At 40.3% G+C, this 18,341-nt stretch overlaps 1 protein-coding gene across 1 annotated transcript in view; it reads right to left on the reverse strand.

Moving 5' to 3' along the window:
* Window positions 1-3,841: 3,841 nt before the first annotated feature.
* Window positions 3,842-18,341, reverse strand: part of T265_07041 (hypothetical protein) — a gene marked incomplete at both ends in the record, with an annotated part of 42,372 nt that continues 27,872 nt past the window's right edge. The window contains 3 exons of the mRNA XM_009172465.1: window positions 3,842-4,557; window positions 15,166-15,598; window positions 16,999-17,538. Coding sequence (XP_009170729.1) covers window positions 3,914-4,557; window positions 15,166-15,598; window positions 16,999-17,538 — 1,617 coding nt within the window. The remainder of the gene's footprint in view (window positions 4,558-15,165; window positions 15,599-16,998; window positions 17,539-18,341) is intronic.

Here is an 18,341-nt window from a genome sequence, read left to right on the forward strand (position 1 = left end):
GGAAGTGATGAGAACTACAAACTCCGTGCAACTGCCAAATTTCGTGTGTACGGATAGATGTAGCCGAAAATGTGATGAAGGGATTTCAACGAGACTTACTCTCATGCTGAACTGCAGTGTTAAACCCACAAAATGTCCCTAACGATCTAGATTTCTTGCCAACTCTATCTGGCCAGTTTTATGTACGAATGAATCACCGATAGCCAGAATGATTAGGCTATCTCTGCCGCTGAAGGCTACGCCACGACTACTGGCTACCAAGTTTGAAAGATCATTGTGATGCCACACAAATTTATGCTTAAATTGCTGAAAAAGTACGTTCACCAAGCTTTTTCAAAAGCATTTAACTGCACCTAACGTGTCCCCAATTTGGGCTAGATGTCTAAGGAAATACTTTGCCCACACAGGTTAGCTATTTCGCCCGGATGATGTCATCTAAAAAGCACAACTAATTCTTACTTTCATTAAATTCAAAAATTGGAAATGAATGCTCAGTTTTGGGTATTCTTTACATGGCTTCCGCTTATGTTCGTTGAATAATCAACAGAAAAAATCACGACAAAATTAAGCGAACACCCGGATCTTAAGTTAAGCTTGTCGCAAAGCAAGGTGGCTGGACCAGTTTCACCATATTTGTTACCTTCTTCTGACGCTTCCAAAGAAAAACATTTGAAATCGAATCGTTTGAAGGTATCCCCTCCATATTTCTCACCAGATAACAAAGCGGTTTTTGATTTACTTCGTTGCCAGGTGGACCAGGCTGGTGGTTTTAAGAAGTCAGGAATATTCATTTGTACTCAAATATGCTCCGGAACCACCAATTTAAAGTGCTCGAGTTCGCAGCCTGCGTCTAAGGGGTGATAACACAGGCTTTGATTTCAGCACCATTTCCGGTTGGCGCAATCAAAGACTTTGATCTGTGGTGGTGGTGATACTCACAAGACGTGATTCAGTCAGTTATATTCTATGTTGGAACGGTATACTGCTTTCCGCATTTGAAAATTTATTGGTGAATATGGACGGAACTATCGCTTGGTCGTGATATTCTTCCACTCTGTCAAGGAGGGTTATCTGCTAGATTGAACACTGAAACAGATGGAACATAAGGCCGTCTGTGTGCAACATGTTTGAGAAAGAGATTCAAGCCTGATTTTCAGGTTAACTCTATCTTCATCTGTGTGGAATTATGCACGTGGTTGCGAAATAAGTTTAGTGAGAATTCGGAGACGTCGCCCACTTGATGAGCTCCAAGAATGATAAACCGGTGGTTGGTTGCTGACATTTTATGCCAACATCCTATCAAACACACGCTGATTACTTCGTAGGTATTACGGAAAGACGAAAGAAAACTTGCTAGTAACCCACCATCGGTGTTTTCTGGTCTGTTCCCCTCAAAGGTTTCAATCCTTCAGCTTCATTAATATTATCAACAATGTTGAGTATACGAGTTCACAGTTTAGGCTTACTTACGTCACAAAGGATTCCCATTCAAGCCGGCTGAAAATGGAAATTCATCGTCGCTATTTTATTGACGGCCACCTAATTCACAATCGCCTAAAACGTACAAATCCGAGAAGACTTCAAAAAGTCATCAAGTGAATTAAAATCAACCTGCTTCTGGACAAAGAAGAACGGCTTCAGAAGGGGATGAAACATTGGATTAAATTCTAGTGAATACTTTGGACTTTATTCAGCATACAGTTAGGAAATTTAAAACGAAAATTGTCCAACCAGTGAGATATTTTGTTCGCTTATTGCTGTGGCGACAAGATATCTTATTGAAATGCTCTCAGAACCGCTAACGGAGAAAGCTACTGTAGGTAGAAAATATTCTGAGTAAGAAGTAAAAAATCATATCAAATGAACTACACGCCGTTCTGGATTGGTTAACCTTAGGGTATACGCAATCTTTATAGAAAGCTATCTGCGTATGGCCTTAAGCGCTTCAATGGATAGAGCTGCGAGGTTTGAGATAGTTACTTAACCACAACATGTGGGGCCGACGGAGTTCATAGAGAGCATATTTTGTCTGGACAATTTGATTCCATTACATTCTTATTGGTTCTCCGCATTTGTAAAGAGATATGCGACCACATAATCTGTTACCTATTCGGGAGTTGATCCTTCGTTCGGTTTTGTATGTAAAGCAGATTGGCGAATGAACCATAAAAAGGAGCAAGTATAGCCGCAGTGAACAGAGTTGACCATATCAACAAAATTCGATCAACAGTCAGACGGACACCAATGGTATAAGTGCGGAAAAAAGCTATCTTTTAAGCGTTGTCCTAGACGTATGTAATGCCCCATAACATGCAGCTGCGAAACTATTCGATTGACATATTGTGTAGATTGCTCATACAGTGTGACTAAACCTACTTATCATATACTGAACAAACTAGACGAACTAGACCTCATGTTGTATCGTGAATATCGCATCTGCATTATTGCGCAGAAGTCACCGGGCTATTAGTTTTGCGGACATTTCGGAAGTCAATCCCATGAAGCAATAACGGAATTAAGTACTGAAGGCAATTATTAGGAAGAAAACTAGATTTTAACCTTATTATATCATTGCAGGTAAACAGAAATCACTTGAAATTCCACAATTTTTGATAAAGTTGGCCCTCGGGAGGCAGTGAGAACAGAAAAGTCAACTATGTGATATTGGTCTATTTTTTAACTTAATGAAACTCTAGGAAAGTAATCTCGTCAGGAAAAGTTCCCATCCGAGAGGAATTAACTGTGAAAACCCCTACATATATCCTTACCTTAGTTGATCATTTCCTAGATGGAAATCTGTATTTGGGGAAATCTAATAGACTAACATTTATTAACAAAGTAACAACTATTATAGATCAGTACATCCCAGCGAGTTCGTTACTTGCTGACTTAGCCTTTGTGTTGAAATAATCGGTCCTGCACATTCGAAGGAAAACTTGGTTTGACTAAACCTTACACTAATCAGCGAGTATCATGTCAGTGCGCACTATCAGTACTCCCGTATTTACGTCATAGCACACAACAAAACACCAGAGCAGTAGCAGTTCTCATTCGCAACATGGAGTTTACTTAGTGGAAACCCAGAATTCAAAGCTAACGAAAACAACATTTCTTGTTCAAGGGCGTTGGAAGTTATAGGGTGATTCTTTGACAAAAATACTATCCTCTTAGGAACGAACGGCCATATGTGTTTATCGGATGAACTTTTTTATTACTCAGAGATGTGTTCACGGTTACGCAATCCAGTCAGTAGGTTAAGTATGGTTTACTTCCTATTACGGAATTGGTGGTTTTCAAAGAAATTTGAGTCAACGACCTCCGGCAGTAGAGTTAGGTTGCACTTATAAATAAAATCGACTGAAGTAGCCATCCAAATAATCGAAATTTGCGAGGAGTCGTAAAGGTTCAACTTACTCTACAGTGCGTAGCTGACTGGTTATCACAAGCTTTCTTGTGGTTCTTCAACTTCGAAATATACTATCGTTCCGGTTGTTTCCACCTGCCCTTACTCTGGAGAAAGTGGTCATGACACGACTCATATTTTCTGTTTTCGTTTTAACGAAGTTGGTTGATAGCTGCAGTGATTTCATAGGTTCTTTGGCCTTTTCTTCTGATTGTGTATTACTGAGATTCGATCTCGATCTGAGGGTCAGATATTAGCCCTACGGAAAAGGCGAAAATAGTGCTCTACACTCATGTAGCTTGATTGAATATACTTTAAGAAAAGTATTTCCAAATCTTACAGAATGGTTTAACATAAGCTGCCTCCCACAAAAGAGAACGCAACGACAGTTGATGATGAAACTTGCCAACCTATCCAGCCCAAAATAAACAATACGCAGGAAGAAGTTTATATTTACAAGTTAAACGAAGCAGTCTCAGACGCATTAGATGTTCCGTTTAGGGGTTTTTCCTAAACAAAAGTAATTTCGTTTGAATTGCTTAATTTTGGGGAACACGGGCTAGATTTTAATGTTGGCTTTTGCTTGAAAACATTTGACGTGTTACTCCTTGCCAATTGCTCACCCTGCGGCTGTTCTTCTCTACGGGTTTTGCTTTCTGAACCGTTGTAGGTCTCAGGTCTTGACTGGTTCATGTCACTCAGTTTGTTTAGGTTTTCGACACTGTAGAAGGAAGATTGCATTAGATTGTTGAGATTTGCATGCACCCCGGCGCAATCGGCCGACCCAGCCCGTTCTACTTTGAACAAATCTTGCTCAATTGTAGTGCACCTGCTGTCCAGTGGATCCTGACGCCAAGCGGGAGAAAGTTTCTGATATCCATTGCATTGATCACTCTGATTCGTCCCAATAACTTCCATAAGTCCAAGCTGTCTTTGACAAACGTGATCTACAACCCTCGGCATACGCTTTGCATGATCATCTGAAGTTGTAGACGATGACATTGTGAGTAGTGGAGAATAGGGATCGTAACGCACACCCGTGTGGGAATGCGCTATTGGATTGCAGGTGACTGGGTACGGGCTCGTTTGCCAATTCGGTAACTTGTACACTACTGGAGAAGCACTGTTTAACTGGAATCGTTTGGCTGGTGAACCTGTAAAATGCATGCAGACATCAGAATCTAACTGTGAGTCAGAAATAGATTCTGGAAAATTGTACATAATCATGGTAGTTTCAGTCAGCCACCTGGCTATGCAGGTTTTGAGGTATTATTTGTCGGCTGACATGACTAAAAATTTGGAAATCTTTACACTCCTCTCCTGCTAAACACAATTTGGCAAACCCCACGGTGGATAGAAAATGAAATTTCTTTCAGGACCGACTTCAACTAAATTCGATGACGTAACAGCGGATGTGTAAGCACGTTTTGGATGAAATTAGTTACGACAAAAACACGTTTTATTTCATTTTAACAGCAGTGGATCATGTGAGCAAATGAATTCATTTAATTAGTGTATATTCCCCTATTTATATGTGAAGAAAGACCGGTTAATATTGTGAAACTATGCTCAGATGATGATGTCGGACGAGACAAGCCTTCAGTGTGCTGTCTAGAAGAATGAACATAATGGTGAAGGAATTCCCCAAAAATCAACCATTCGTCGGTAGTTGAACTGATACTTTCACTTTACTGTATTTTGGGCTTAAATATGCGGAAGTTTAGCCCATATCCGTCTGGCTATCATACTGATGACGAGAATTAAAATCTGTTCCCAAGACCAAAGATAAACAAGAACAACGCTCTTAAAAATCACAGAAGTTTATGGACGATAGAAGAGCTGTTGTTTGCGGAAAGTGTCTGATCTCAAACAATATCACAAAAGTCACATATGTGATTGAACAGTGTGAAACCTACTGATAAGTTACATATGCTTCTTGCACAAGGGTTGTCCTAGGTAAAAACCCTTTTGAATAAAGCGAGTGTGGCGTCTTCATAAGTGAACTATCACCAAGCTGATAAAGGCCACCAGAAAACTGGTATTTCTCCAGGTCGTTTATGCATTAACGTACAGTCTGTGTTTCAAAATTTTTTCGTTTCCTTTCCCGCTGATTTTTGGTTTTACGGTAGTCTATACGATGTGTGTCTCGATTGCAGAAGATGAAACTTCGCGGGTATCTAGAAAAAAGTGGACGCTGATTGCTATTCATTTCTGTGACAAAGCGCATGTCAGATTCTCATCTCAATATTGGTGGTAAGCACCTTGATACTGGAATTAGCAACTTCTTGGACAGATGATAATGACCCGAGGAAATAACCCAAAGAACCGTAACCTGATGAGCTGCTGAGCTAATAACCAACAAAGTTCACTCATACGTGATAAAATGCATATCTCCAGCTGAAATTTATGTGGCGTTAAAGCAAGTTTTTTAGATCTTCATGCAAGTTTTCACACCAAATCAGATGCAACCATTCTAGGATATTTACGGTGAAAGTTTTTTCATCCCAGACTCAGATGCTTTCCGATCATCTACTAACTGTTACATTTAAATGCACAGACCTGTGGATGTTTCGCAATGCGGTAATCAGGGGGGGTTGTGGTATTCAGCGAGCATAAGTTCACATACATGTTTACACCCTCAGTCTATACGACCTCCCAACTTTGACTCACGGAACAGGGTGCAGCAAGTGAGACGTCCTATCGGCCAACCCGTGAAGCAGAAAATCCTCGAGTTTCAAAAAACCTGACAAGCTCATATTGCATTCAAAAAAATAAAGAAAATTTAACATAAATAGAAAATGAAGTCCATTGCTTAGTGGTTGAGGTTTGGTAGCCGCCACTGGTGGTATATAATCATGCCTCATGTACCATCATGTATCAGATGGTACTATCGCAGTGACTGGGAGCATGTAACATGCTTCAATAGACGCGGCTTAGTCAACCAGTGTGGAGTCAGAATAAACCTATCTCACTAATTGCGGGGCCGAAAATAACCGTGAACGTTTGATGTAAAACAGTGGTACATTTCTGATGCGCGTGTTGCGAAAATGAATATAGATTCTCTACCCGCACTCGACACGAAACAATTTATTCTACAAACCAGTTTTGATTATTGGTCTCCTTTGAGCAGACAAAGTCTAAGGGCAAGCCTTCTGTGATGACGCACCACCAATACACCAATATCTAATTACAACCACCAAGGCGAGTGATTTTTTATTGGCAGCCCACTATCATTAATAATGCAGTTATGACAGATACAATGTTCCTAACGTCACAAAGGTGTGCACTTACACGTGTGGTCTTCGCCAGGGGGCCAACTAAATTTAAGGAGTGCATGAACTATATCATGGAATGGATAGTATACAGAAGAATACAATGAAAATAACTGTAATAGAAGGCCAAGGAATTGAAGACAAACAAGGGTTCCATTAGGGGAGCGACACTGTGCGATTGCTATAAGTAGTATGTGAGGAACGTAACCAATCGTGCTAAGATATTTCCCATGGAGACTTGATAGGCTAGTCTGTTTACGTTCTTTGGGACTTTTTATTGGAACAAGGTGTCATCCATCAGTTTAGGAGGAAAGTTCGGACGGAATTCAGGATAGCGACGTTCAGAACCCTGAAAATTTCAGCAGTAGACGTTTTCTAAACATGTTGGCGCTAAATGGGCATTCTGCAACGTCACTGTTGCCGGACGTATGATCCATGTGAACACTCCTTAGGCTTAATTTACACAGCATGAAAATCAGATGACTCGGTTCGTCAAATCTCATCTCGTCTACACTTAAATGCCTGGCGGATATATGGATAACACTGATCTTACAAATTCAATGAGAGCAAAGCAAGAAAATCCACCGATGAAAACTAATTAAAGGCGATAGTAAATAGTATCCGGACAATGAAACTCAATGCAGAACAATTTGGCAAGACAGCTTACATTTTCCAATTGCTGGTTGCCTATGCACTTGAGTCAAAGTTACACTTGAGTTTGAGATAGTGCACACAAAAAATGATTTGGTTTGTTCCACAATGCATATGATATCTTCCGCTTCACTAACTGGGGATCAGCATAATACCTAACAGGAATATAGCGATACTGCGCAGCAGTTTCCTAAAAGAATGGTTCCCAAAGTGTTGGATAAAAACCTAACTTTCTATGGGGAATTTTAACCTCATTGCCAACCGTGTCTCTTCAGCACTCATTGCGTCAACAGCCTGACGGAATGTATCAGAATTCTTTTCTTCCGTGGGTCTTTTATACCTTGTATTTCTCCTTGTTCGGGGTTTGATTTGACATGTTCGTTTTGTAATGTGCGCTTGTAATTTATACTTCTTGCTGAATTTCAGCAGGATCACTCACATTTGGTTCCTCAAATCTTTGAGTACTTGTTGGTTTATTATCCGGTGTCTGGGGGGTTCTATTCGCAGTTTGCGACACAGTCTATTGAGACCATTATCATAAACTTGCGGAACGCTTCTCGTCACTCTCTTTGCCGAATTGCATAGTTGCAAGCACTCTGTGTTTTACACTGGGTGAGAGCAGAAGAGTCTGCACTGAAGGCCAACACATCATCGACAAAGCAAAACACATGATAATAGACCAAGTAGTAGCACCGTTCCACAAATCAAACGTCAGTCTGAGTCTCACCCAAATACCACTACTCAATGCCATATAACTGTCTCACTTGTAAGCCCCCTTTTGAATTTGTGGTGATCAGACAGCCGTGACCGGCGATTGAAGTTTTTCAAATAATTTGTCTAGCCCAGCAAACAAAACAGCATCCTATTTTGAAACGTATGTGAATGAACAACACTTGCTGGGATGAGGTGAGTATGAAGCGCTTTTGCTTTCGCTTAGCACTGCTTGATGCATTGGGCTTGGACAAGAACCACAAATTATTCTTCCTAACTAGATCAGGCTGAACATATGTGTTCTGTGACCTGACCCCAAAGAATAGTTGTTATTACCATTATTTCTATTAGTTTTATTGCTGATTTGCCGAAGTGGTTTTCATAGGATTGTGATAGTTGTGTGAGATGGATGTCATCAACCAGGCGATAGATACTTTTGCTATAAGTGCCATTTTAACAATTTGTAGGACAGGGTTGATGCCTATATCCGTATACGGCAGACAACCCACTGAGGCTGAACAAGACGCAACATTCAACTGATCAGGATAGAAGTGAGTTCATAGACTACAGTTGACACGATGTGATTAAAGTCACTAACTATTTATCTCAAACCGGATGCAAGCCTAGTAAGAAAAAATAAATAGACAAGAGTGCACGACTAAATGCGCGTATTGCACATTTAAATACAACATATTCTGTGAAGACCAAAATTAGTATGGTATATTAAGGACCATTTTCCAAGAAGAAAAAATTCCTCTAATCCGATCGTTAAAATACGCCGTTTTGAAATTCATTTCACTGAATTCACCAGAAAGGGTCAGATTAATTTCTGCATTACTCCGTGCTTCTCGCGTTCACTCACACTCTGGTGAAAGAATGCGATAAAATTTACATACTCATCTTGTTTTGAAGTTCCAGACGTTTCTGATTGAGTTATGTCTGATATGTGTGCCCGCCAACCCAGCGAATTTTTACCCTGGTACAGAAATCGCAGAGGATTGATACCAGCAGTATGCGCGGAGGCATTTTCAGACCCAGCAGTTATATACTCCTCTGAACCTTCACAAATACCTGAACATTTTCTCCTTTTGGCAAAAGTACCGCTTTAAAATGCTTTCTTATACTCATTACAGTACCGCAATTTTTTCTTTAGCTTTTGCGAGCTCCTTGCTATTTTAATGGGTCATGTCTTCGTAAGCCTAACCGGCTTGACTTTATTTTTCAAATCACCACTTCTCATTTTTGCTCCGGAAGCCGCGATATGTCCCTCTTCACATGTGGTGCCTTCTTTCTTATGTATTTCAACAGGGAAAATTGGACTTGCACCGAATCAATGTGTGATTAGCTTCCGACTCTCTTGCTTTTGTCAAAATCTCCCCATGCCGCCTGATGGAAGTTTTTACGTAACAACTGTTTAAACAGTTGTTGAAGTTCTGACGGAAATAAACCACCATGTGCCTTTGTTTCCACGATACAGATGTGCTAGCAATTGGTTCGTTAGTGGTGAACATCAGTGCGGTTTTCCGGAACCTGCCGTTCAAATCCAATTTATCTATGCTTCCATAGGATCAAGAATCTCATCAAGTCACGGGATTTCAAAGGATATTTCTAAAAATCTGTACACAATTTTGACATCACATACGTATTCAGTAAGTGGACTCGTATACGGTGAAGGGGGGCTTTGTTGCGAATGGAGGAAGAGGAAAACGTTGGATGACGTCATTAAGCACATTGTACTTCTTGTCAGAGTGTATTTGGAATTCTAAAGGAGTCAGAGTTTCAAAACTACTCGCTACTTTACTCTATTTGTTCAAATCTATCGTAGTTTTTTTGGCTGACCATAAGGTACGAACGTTCGGAATGAATTTTTTGGATCGCAAGTATCTCGTTCTTGTTCTAAAGAGGTTCTTTTCAGGGCTTTCCCTGAAGCCAAATTGTCATATTTCCGTGCGATTTTGAGGCGGTCTAGTTGGCGAGTGGTTTGCTTGAGTTAAATTTCACCACCCTAAACTTCCACTTCCAAAATTGCATTTCACACGGCCCATTTGCATACTGTGAGAGGCTTCCGCTTGGCACTGGAGGCATGATCTAATTGTCAAACACCAGACAGACGTCCTGTCAAGACTCCTACAACAGGGCAGGTTAGCTTGCTTAATTTTTGTCGCTCGTTGCATTGACATATGGTGAACAAATCCCAACCATTTGGGGGAAATGAGAAAAAATGGTTTCTAAGTCACATTTTAATCGAATATTCACCAGGCATTGGCTACAATTAGCATATAAAGCAATGAAGGTTTCCGTTTGGCTTGGCGCATACAAAATGTCAGCCGAGATTACCCATCTTCAACTAATTTTCACCATTCAGAGCATCTCCTACGAAACTATTTATGAAGTGACAAATGGGAAAATATGAAAACGAGATCCGGTAGAAATTGAACAGTGTCAGCGGAATTTTTTCTCATTCATGTCATCCAAACTGAACTCACTGATTTACTCTATTCATATCTTGATTGATTCCACTAATGTTCACTGGAACCCAGCGAAAAGAAGACAGACCGAGAAGTAACAAGTAATGGCTAAGAAAAAATCCAGCTCAGATTTTTCTAATTCTTGGCTTCACATCGCAGTCGGGGTCAAAGTTGGAGAGTCCAATGTCATAATTTACTCGAACGAAAACTTCGAATTTTGGACACAGCACGATCATCACCATTATATACACCTGGTAGCAAACAGATTGCCTGCTGAAAGCACTGAGAGTTGTAACTCGATAAGGATCTCAAAATAGTAGAGATGTTTATCAGGAAGGTCACCTCGATAGATCGCAACGATGATTTTTAAGAGTTCCAGTGTTTTTCCTAGCATTGAAAGGAAAATTCTCAGAGGAAGTTAGATTATCCTGCTGGTTCTACCAAAAAGTGGAATTAGCTTCTAACAATGTCTAATGAGGACCATGTGGAAGCAAACTCTCACCAACAGGATGCAATGTTTGGAAAAAGCAGTAGCGATTTTTAGAAGTATTTTTTTTAATTTCGTCCTAAGAGGTAGCGAGAGTATGCTGGACAGCTGATACCACTGTGCAGCTTAGTCATTTTTGCAGATTAGCAACAATAGTGTACAGCTTAGCGAGACAATAGAGGGATTACAATCAGATCTTCAGTTGACCGATCACAAGCGAAACAACTAAAATGTCTTAAATCAGATAAAACGCTTTTTCGTGTTGCCCACACATGATTACAAATAGCAGAAATAACTTTTGACGAATGTGTGTTTTGCGTGTGCAAACAATTTTTGGAAAATACCGTTTGGATGTGTATTTGGATCCGCGTGATTCGCTTTTCTACCATTGGCTCCACTTCTAAATTCAGAAAGCTGAGTATTCAATCTCACGCTTGGAAAAAACAATTACGTAATATGGGGTTGGTCCTTATAGGTCTAATGACAAACGTCAAGATGTAAAGGGGGCATATTCTCACCGCACTCGTCTGACACCCGTTTCTCACGAAATTGTCACAACAGAGTGTGCCTGTAAGTGGACATTTGCTTCGTGTCCTCCATCAAATTCGTTCATTTTTCTCAGTGGCTAGATGGCGTGCAGTGTGTTGGTAGCAGGTTAGAGCAGTGATGAAGCGGAAAGTTTCCGGTGAACAGCGATGAACGTGATGACTACTTAACGAGTTTGATACTATGCCATTTTACCTTCGAACAGCCTTTACACTGCACCATTCGATTGTTCAATAGGTGACATAATGTTGATCATATTCTTAAAAGCCGGAGTGTGGAAATCTAATGTCATCTTCATGTCGTTTAATGACTCATTGCTACTTTAGCTATGGATCGAAAGGTATTCGACCGTTGGACGCGAAGTTGCTCAGGCGCGGTTAGCCACGACGATCCCTCTTTACCTCACAGTTCTCTCTCATATATATCAGTCAAGCGACGCGAACTGACAAAGAATGCACTGAATAGGTGCAGTACAGCAGGACAACTTCATGGTGTTGAAAAAGATGACGTCGAAAAATATACCACTATTTATATCGATAGATTTGCTGCTCACAGCCAGAGGTTGGGATGCTAGAATACTTCCGGGGGTGTTGGGAAGTACCACCAAAACCGCCACTCTATCGCTACACACCATCACGCTCTCCAACAACGCACTAATGATGTCACATCGACTGGTGATGAAACGTTTGCAATCAAAATGCTCAGGTCAGCGAACAAACCAACGACCATCTACGCTACGTAAGCTACCAACATTTCCTCCATAGTATGTAAATGAGTAAATTTGTAAGAGGAAAATACCTCTATCCTGAAAACAATTCCAACTGAACCACAAGGGGGACTATGTGAATCACAATTTTGTCCAGAATCAGAAACTGAGTGATTCAGCCAAGTGTGCAGTTAACGCTGCTTTGATTTCCATATGATAGTTTATCTCTGCATAAGGTCGATTTGGTGATCATCTATGCGATAAGACCAGTGGAAATTCGAGGATCTCTTGAGTTTTCTCGGTTTATCTTAGGTGTTGCCATGCACTATCTATATTTAACAATTAGAAAGAAATTCCTCCCGGAAAATCTGTGTCTAAGCATGAATTCTGACGGCCGAGAGATTGTAAACGTTGGCATTTCGTCAGTATCCAATAAACATTAATATACGAGCCCGTATTATAGACATTCCACGGGTAGCATCAATCACGACCGTAGTGGCAAACCCTCATTCTATATCTTCTTGACTATAATGACGAATCACTCAGTTTAAGCATGTAGGTAATATGCTAGTTGGAATAGCCCTAATGGGTGGGCGTGTCCTAAGTGCTATGATAGACCAAAATCTCGTCCGTGCTTTGCGCTTGCTACTAGAGTCCGTATTGTACGGATAACCAGTTCGTGGTTTTCTTTCTCGTTGTCATGACAGCATGAGTTTTTTGGACGCTAGAGTTAGGCTGGTGATGAGAATTCCAGTTTCCAATACATTCTGCGTAACATTTCTTTCCTGATTAATCACGTACCACATCAATCTATACAAATGCACTATTGCATACATCAAGTGGGTTTTGGGCTGCCTGTTCTCTTCGCAAGAAGTGCAACTGAACACAACAAGACGGATTGCATCTTTGTGACAGATATACAACTACTGGTTATTTCGTATTCTGAACAGCCTTAGGTGAACCGTGGGGATAATAGTGACAAAATTACGATTGGTTTATCACCTGCATATCCAGATCAAAATAGATTCTCCTAAAGGAAGCAACTGTCTTTAGAAATTTCACCTTTCCTGAAGGCGCATAATGTGCCATGAACAGTTCTGGTTGTTCAAATCTCGACCGGAGAAACATGGACAAGACATTCTAGGTATAATATCCCAGCGAATGCTTTGTGGGTGAATCTGTGATTTTATCGTAAGCGGACAAAATGTACCGCGATAATAAGAGTACTCAACATTGATCCACGATAAAAGAAGAACAAGTGTTTGCACACATCTGTTTAGAACTTATCCGTATGCCACGAATATATATATATATATATATATATATATATATATATATATATATATATATATATATATATATATATATATATATATATATATATATATATATATATATATATATATATATATATATATATATATATATATATATATATATATATATATATATATATATATATATATATATATATATATATATATATATATATATATATATATATATATATATATATATATATACATTTATGTAATGTTATCCCCCTAGTTAGGTTCCCCTTCAGAGGAACGTCCCATCATGCGAGAAAGATGTAGCACAGCCGAACTTCTTCTGTGGAGAGAATATTTATAAACCAGAGCGTCCAAACCAACATAAACATACGTGACTAGTTTAGATAATGGACCATTTTGACCATTCAGAATCTGTAGAATGGCCAGAATAGATCACGACATTATTCCAATGACCGTTCAGATTTATTTAATACCCTTCGGCTTGTGGTGATTTTTAGACAACAAGGAGCATTGAAATAGGAGGCAATCCAAGCACAACCAGGGGTGTCTCCGGTAGTAGCAACTTAGCGTTCATCATTGCAACATACATGGGGCTCAGCGTGAATTTAGATGCGCCATAGGAATACACTGTATAGGTTTACAAAATAGGCACTGTGCTAATAATAGATGTATCAAAGGATCATACATTCTGAAAAGGAATGTCCCAAAGTTTTTACGATGTGACAAAATAAGGCTAGGTTGGAATGCTGCTGGAAATTCAACTTGTTGAAGCAATGACGAGACTGATTTCGTCTGGTTGAATTCCTCAGCACTGGCTATTGAACCTTATGTAATTGCGTTGGTCGCTCATCTGATCTGTCGTTGTTGTTGCAATAAAGATAGTAAAACAAAGTGAAATTTGTGCCTCTTTTCTAGAGTAGTTTCGGATCATCACATCCAGTAACCTCTGTGGAAGGGTACCACGAGTTTCGTACGTTCACTCCCTTTCATACGACTTGAGCAAAAGGTTCCCTCATGAGTTGTAATGTTTTTTTGCTGAACACATATTGTATATTTCAAAATACATGACAAACGCGCAAAATTATTGAGTAAATTTAGCACTGCCTGTTTGCGGAATTCACTCAATCCGCATCCATATCAACCTTGTTTGAACAGTCAACTTTCTGTGGTGGCGCTGTTGGTTTGGATATTCCTCAGAGAAATAATGCAATCATACTTGAGTTCGGCTCTTGTTGGAGCCCATCCGCCATGTGTATCACCACGAGGAAGACTTCAAACTCTATGGTGCTGTCCTTCTTGGAAGGCAGCCGATTGACTGACAGAACCAGGATACTTACTGGGACACTTACGAGCCGTACGAAACTCAAGGTAACTAGTTCTATTCTTTGATGTGGATTCTCCAAGATACCAGCCGTGCTATCACTGAACTATAGTAATAAAAACCTTACGGACACAAAAGAAAAGTACTATGGATGTTCAATACTTTTCCTTTCTGGTCTGGACTCAGAAGCTTAATTGCACAAGGACATGGGGACGATTGCTCAATAGATAATTATGTGAATACATGTTTGATAAAAACTCAACTGGATAGAGTGTCTTCATCCATGTCGATTTTTAAAACAATCTTACCTGGTGAAAAGCGAGCAGTATTCAATTCTAATTCAAGTGATGGCTTGACCAGGTTGCTCCGTTGCATGAATTCTCTTTCCTCCACATTAACCGGCAAGCTATGATCCGCCCACTCATTTTCTTGCGGTTCAGTCGAATCGACGAGTGCTTTGCGCTTTTTGCCACAACTCACAATCGTGACAAGGATAATTAAGAACACAAGCACTCCTGTTGCGATTGTCAAGCAGATGATTGCTGCCCAGAATACCTCGGGTGAGTTGAGTACACTCCAGTAACGTGCATCCAATTCTGAGTTAGTTTCTCCGTCTTTTTGGGCCTGCAGAAGACCAAGGTGGTAATTTTGCATATCATTGATGTATCCTTCTTTGTTAACCGTATGCTGGATGCTACCCATATTGGGGGAATCAGCGAAAGTTTCATCGGCAACTGGACTCTAGAAAATATAAAGCATACAGAAGTAGATCTAAGCGAGGGCGAACCAAGTGCCGATACAAAAGCAATAGACTCATTTCAGCTGCGCTGGTCTAAAAACGTTTGATGCAATTCTGTTGAGAAGTAGTAGTATTCAAGTGACGACACTCGGTATACTGTCTTAAAGTTTCTCAAAGTCCCAAATAAACAGGTAAATATGGCATGAAGTGATACCCATAGTAATACCAGCGCAAGATCATATTGTATATTCAACTGACACGAAAGAATAAAACTGATAATTTCAGTTACGCATGGGTACTTGAACTAAACCGCCTATTAGATTTATGGATTGCCGTAATTAGTTCGCAAAAGTACTTAGCATAATCTCTAATCAAATGCTTTACATGGGTTCAGCAATCAAGCACGACAATCGCAACTGACACTGCTTGCACTGGTGCTTCACAGTAAAAGCACTTCAAAGTAGCCAACAATACCCGGATAAAAAACAGTCCTTACTGAAATAGGTACAGGGCTCCCCAAGTATGGCCTTCAGAACAAGCGGGTTCTATGCCTAATCAAGGTTCAACATTGCTTCCATGAACCTGGATAAAAAATTTCAATGCGGAGGAGTACAAAAAACGGATGGGAAGCCTTTGTAGGTGGCCAACAATTTAGGCCAAACAAGACCAGTGGAATCACTCAACGTAGGAAATATTAATACTCATTTGATGTCTAGCTGTCGTACTACCCGGAGGAAGCACGAGAGCCGAGATACTACCAGGTTGCCCAAGCATTAAGAGGAGCGGCTTAGATGCTGAGGTTGGGTTCTAAACACTGGCACTTCGGTCAGTATGCTTGCGCCCTAACTCCTGAGCCATTTCGAGATTTTTACAGAAATATTTGATCGAATTTCTGCTCTCGTTCTGTCCAAAACGTTGACTTGGTATCACATTCACGTCAGCTGAATGTTGGGAACATTTGAATGTAACTGTTTGACGTGCTCACTAAAGCTAAATCTGTTATATATCCTATATCACATATACCATTATATTATATTATTATTTATCGTTACACTGCTATATATTACGTTATTTGATATATCATATAGTATACATACTGCACTGTATCATGACATTATATATTAACGAAATCTGTAAACTGAAGATCTACGTGTTATTTCTGTGTTCCCAACTGACAGGCGCTGTTAACCAACTGTGAAATTACTGAATTGGCTGCGGGGAACAAGAAGCCACGAAACCCCACGTTGCAGAGCTTTGTTTACTCTATCCAACCAGACGCGCACTTGATTGTGAGACTATCCGGACGAAACTTGAGATTAACAAAGCGGCTTACCAACACAGTTTGCTTATATAAAGCATACCTTACCGTTGGTCACACTCTAGATCTGTGACTAGCACTTACTGCAGCATTTAGCGGAATAACTCGTATGACGAGCAGAGCCGTGGTCGACAAAGGAGGAAGTCCTCGATCGCTAACAATAACCTTGAGACGATATTCAGTCACAGTTGTGTGAGGGTCCTTTTTGTTCAGGATGTCAGGAGGTTGGGCGCAGACGCTATCCTCCGGCGCACTAATGATTGTTAGCAAACCACTCTGGGGATCTATCTGAAATGGCAGTAGAGTAACGGAACGCAGTTCATCCGGTTCACGGTCCGAATTTCGGAAGGCGATTTCCATTTCTTCTGAATTTGAGCTGTTCAAGAGCGCGGGAGTATGGTTCAAGGGAACCGAACTTGAGAATTCATTTGAGGATAACATCGGTGCATTAGAGTGACCAGTGTTGATATTTACTGCCGAAACAGAGTCCGATGTAGAAATCCGGAAGGGACTGAGCAGGAAGAGTACCTCAGCATTTATTCCGGTGTCGGAATCGTTGACTGATATTTGAGCAATTGTATACGGCAAGCTTCGTAGATTTGAACACGTCAGTGTAAATGTGGCCTAGGAGGGGAGTCAAGATGATGAACGTTAGACAAAAGGACCAAGCTAAGTCGAAAGATTCACAAAAATAATTTATAGCTGTTGATTTGGCTGATTGTGAGTTGTTTCTAAGCAGATGTTTTGTTTTGACAATGGAAGGTCTTTGCAACCAGTTTATGTAGCAAAAAAATGACCACACTTTTCCCGGTATGTTCTTTTGTTCGTTTCATGGCACACCAGTTGATTATCAGGTTAGGTAATTCATTCGGAAGAAGTAATAATGAAGCACTTGGGAGTTTCCACTGCAACTCATTTTTCAGTCTCCACTATGACCCTATTCATCAAGCATATACGGTCGGTGGAAAACCGAGCTCAAACAAAATATTCGGTATGCAGATGAAATCAATCTTCTGATTAATAATTCGATTAAGACCACATTCTTTTGAGAACATTTGATATTTACTTTCCAACAGTATATGAAAGTACTACGTTCTCCATGTTTTCAAGTTAGGCGAGAAGGTGTTTTGCGGTTGGAGTTGACCACAGTCAGTCGCATTAGTTTCATTGTTTTCGGCGCACTCTTATGGGCGCAGACAGCAGGGGATAACGGTGAATTCCCTTCGTATGAATGAAATAAGCATGTCAGAATGCATAATTTCGCGTTACTTTCGGCCACAGTTGTACAGGTTTTTGGAAAGAGGGCTGCGTTTAAAATCGACTGCAATTCGTTACCGATGTAAGTGTATGATTTGGATCACACTGCCATCTCAGTGGCCTGAGAATCACCTTCTCCGCCTTGCAATTCACACTGCGACAGATGACAT

Source organism: Opisthorchis viverrini, assembly GCF_000715545.1.
Source record: "Opisthorchis viverrini unplaced genomic scaffold opera_v5_158, whole genome shotgun sequence".
Lineage (NCBI taxonomy): Eukaryota > Metazoa > Platyhelminthes > Trematoda > Opisthorchiida > Opisthorchiidae > Opisthorchis > Opisthorchis viverrini.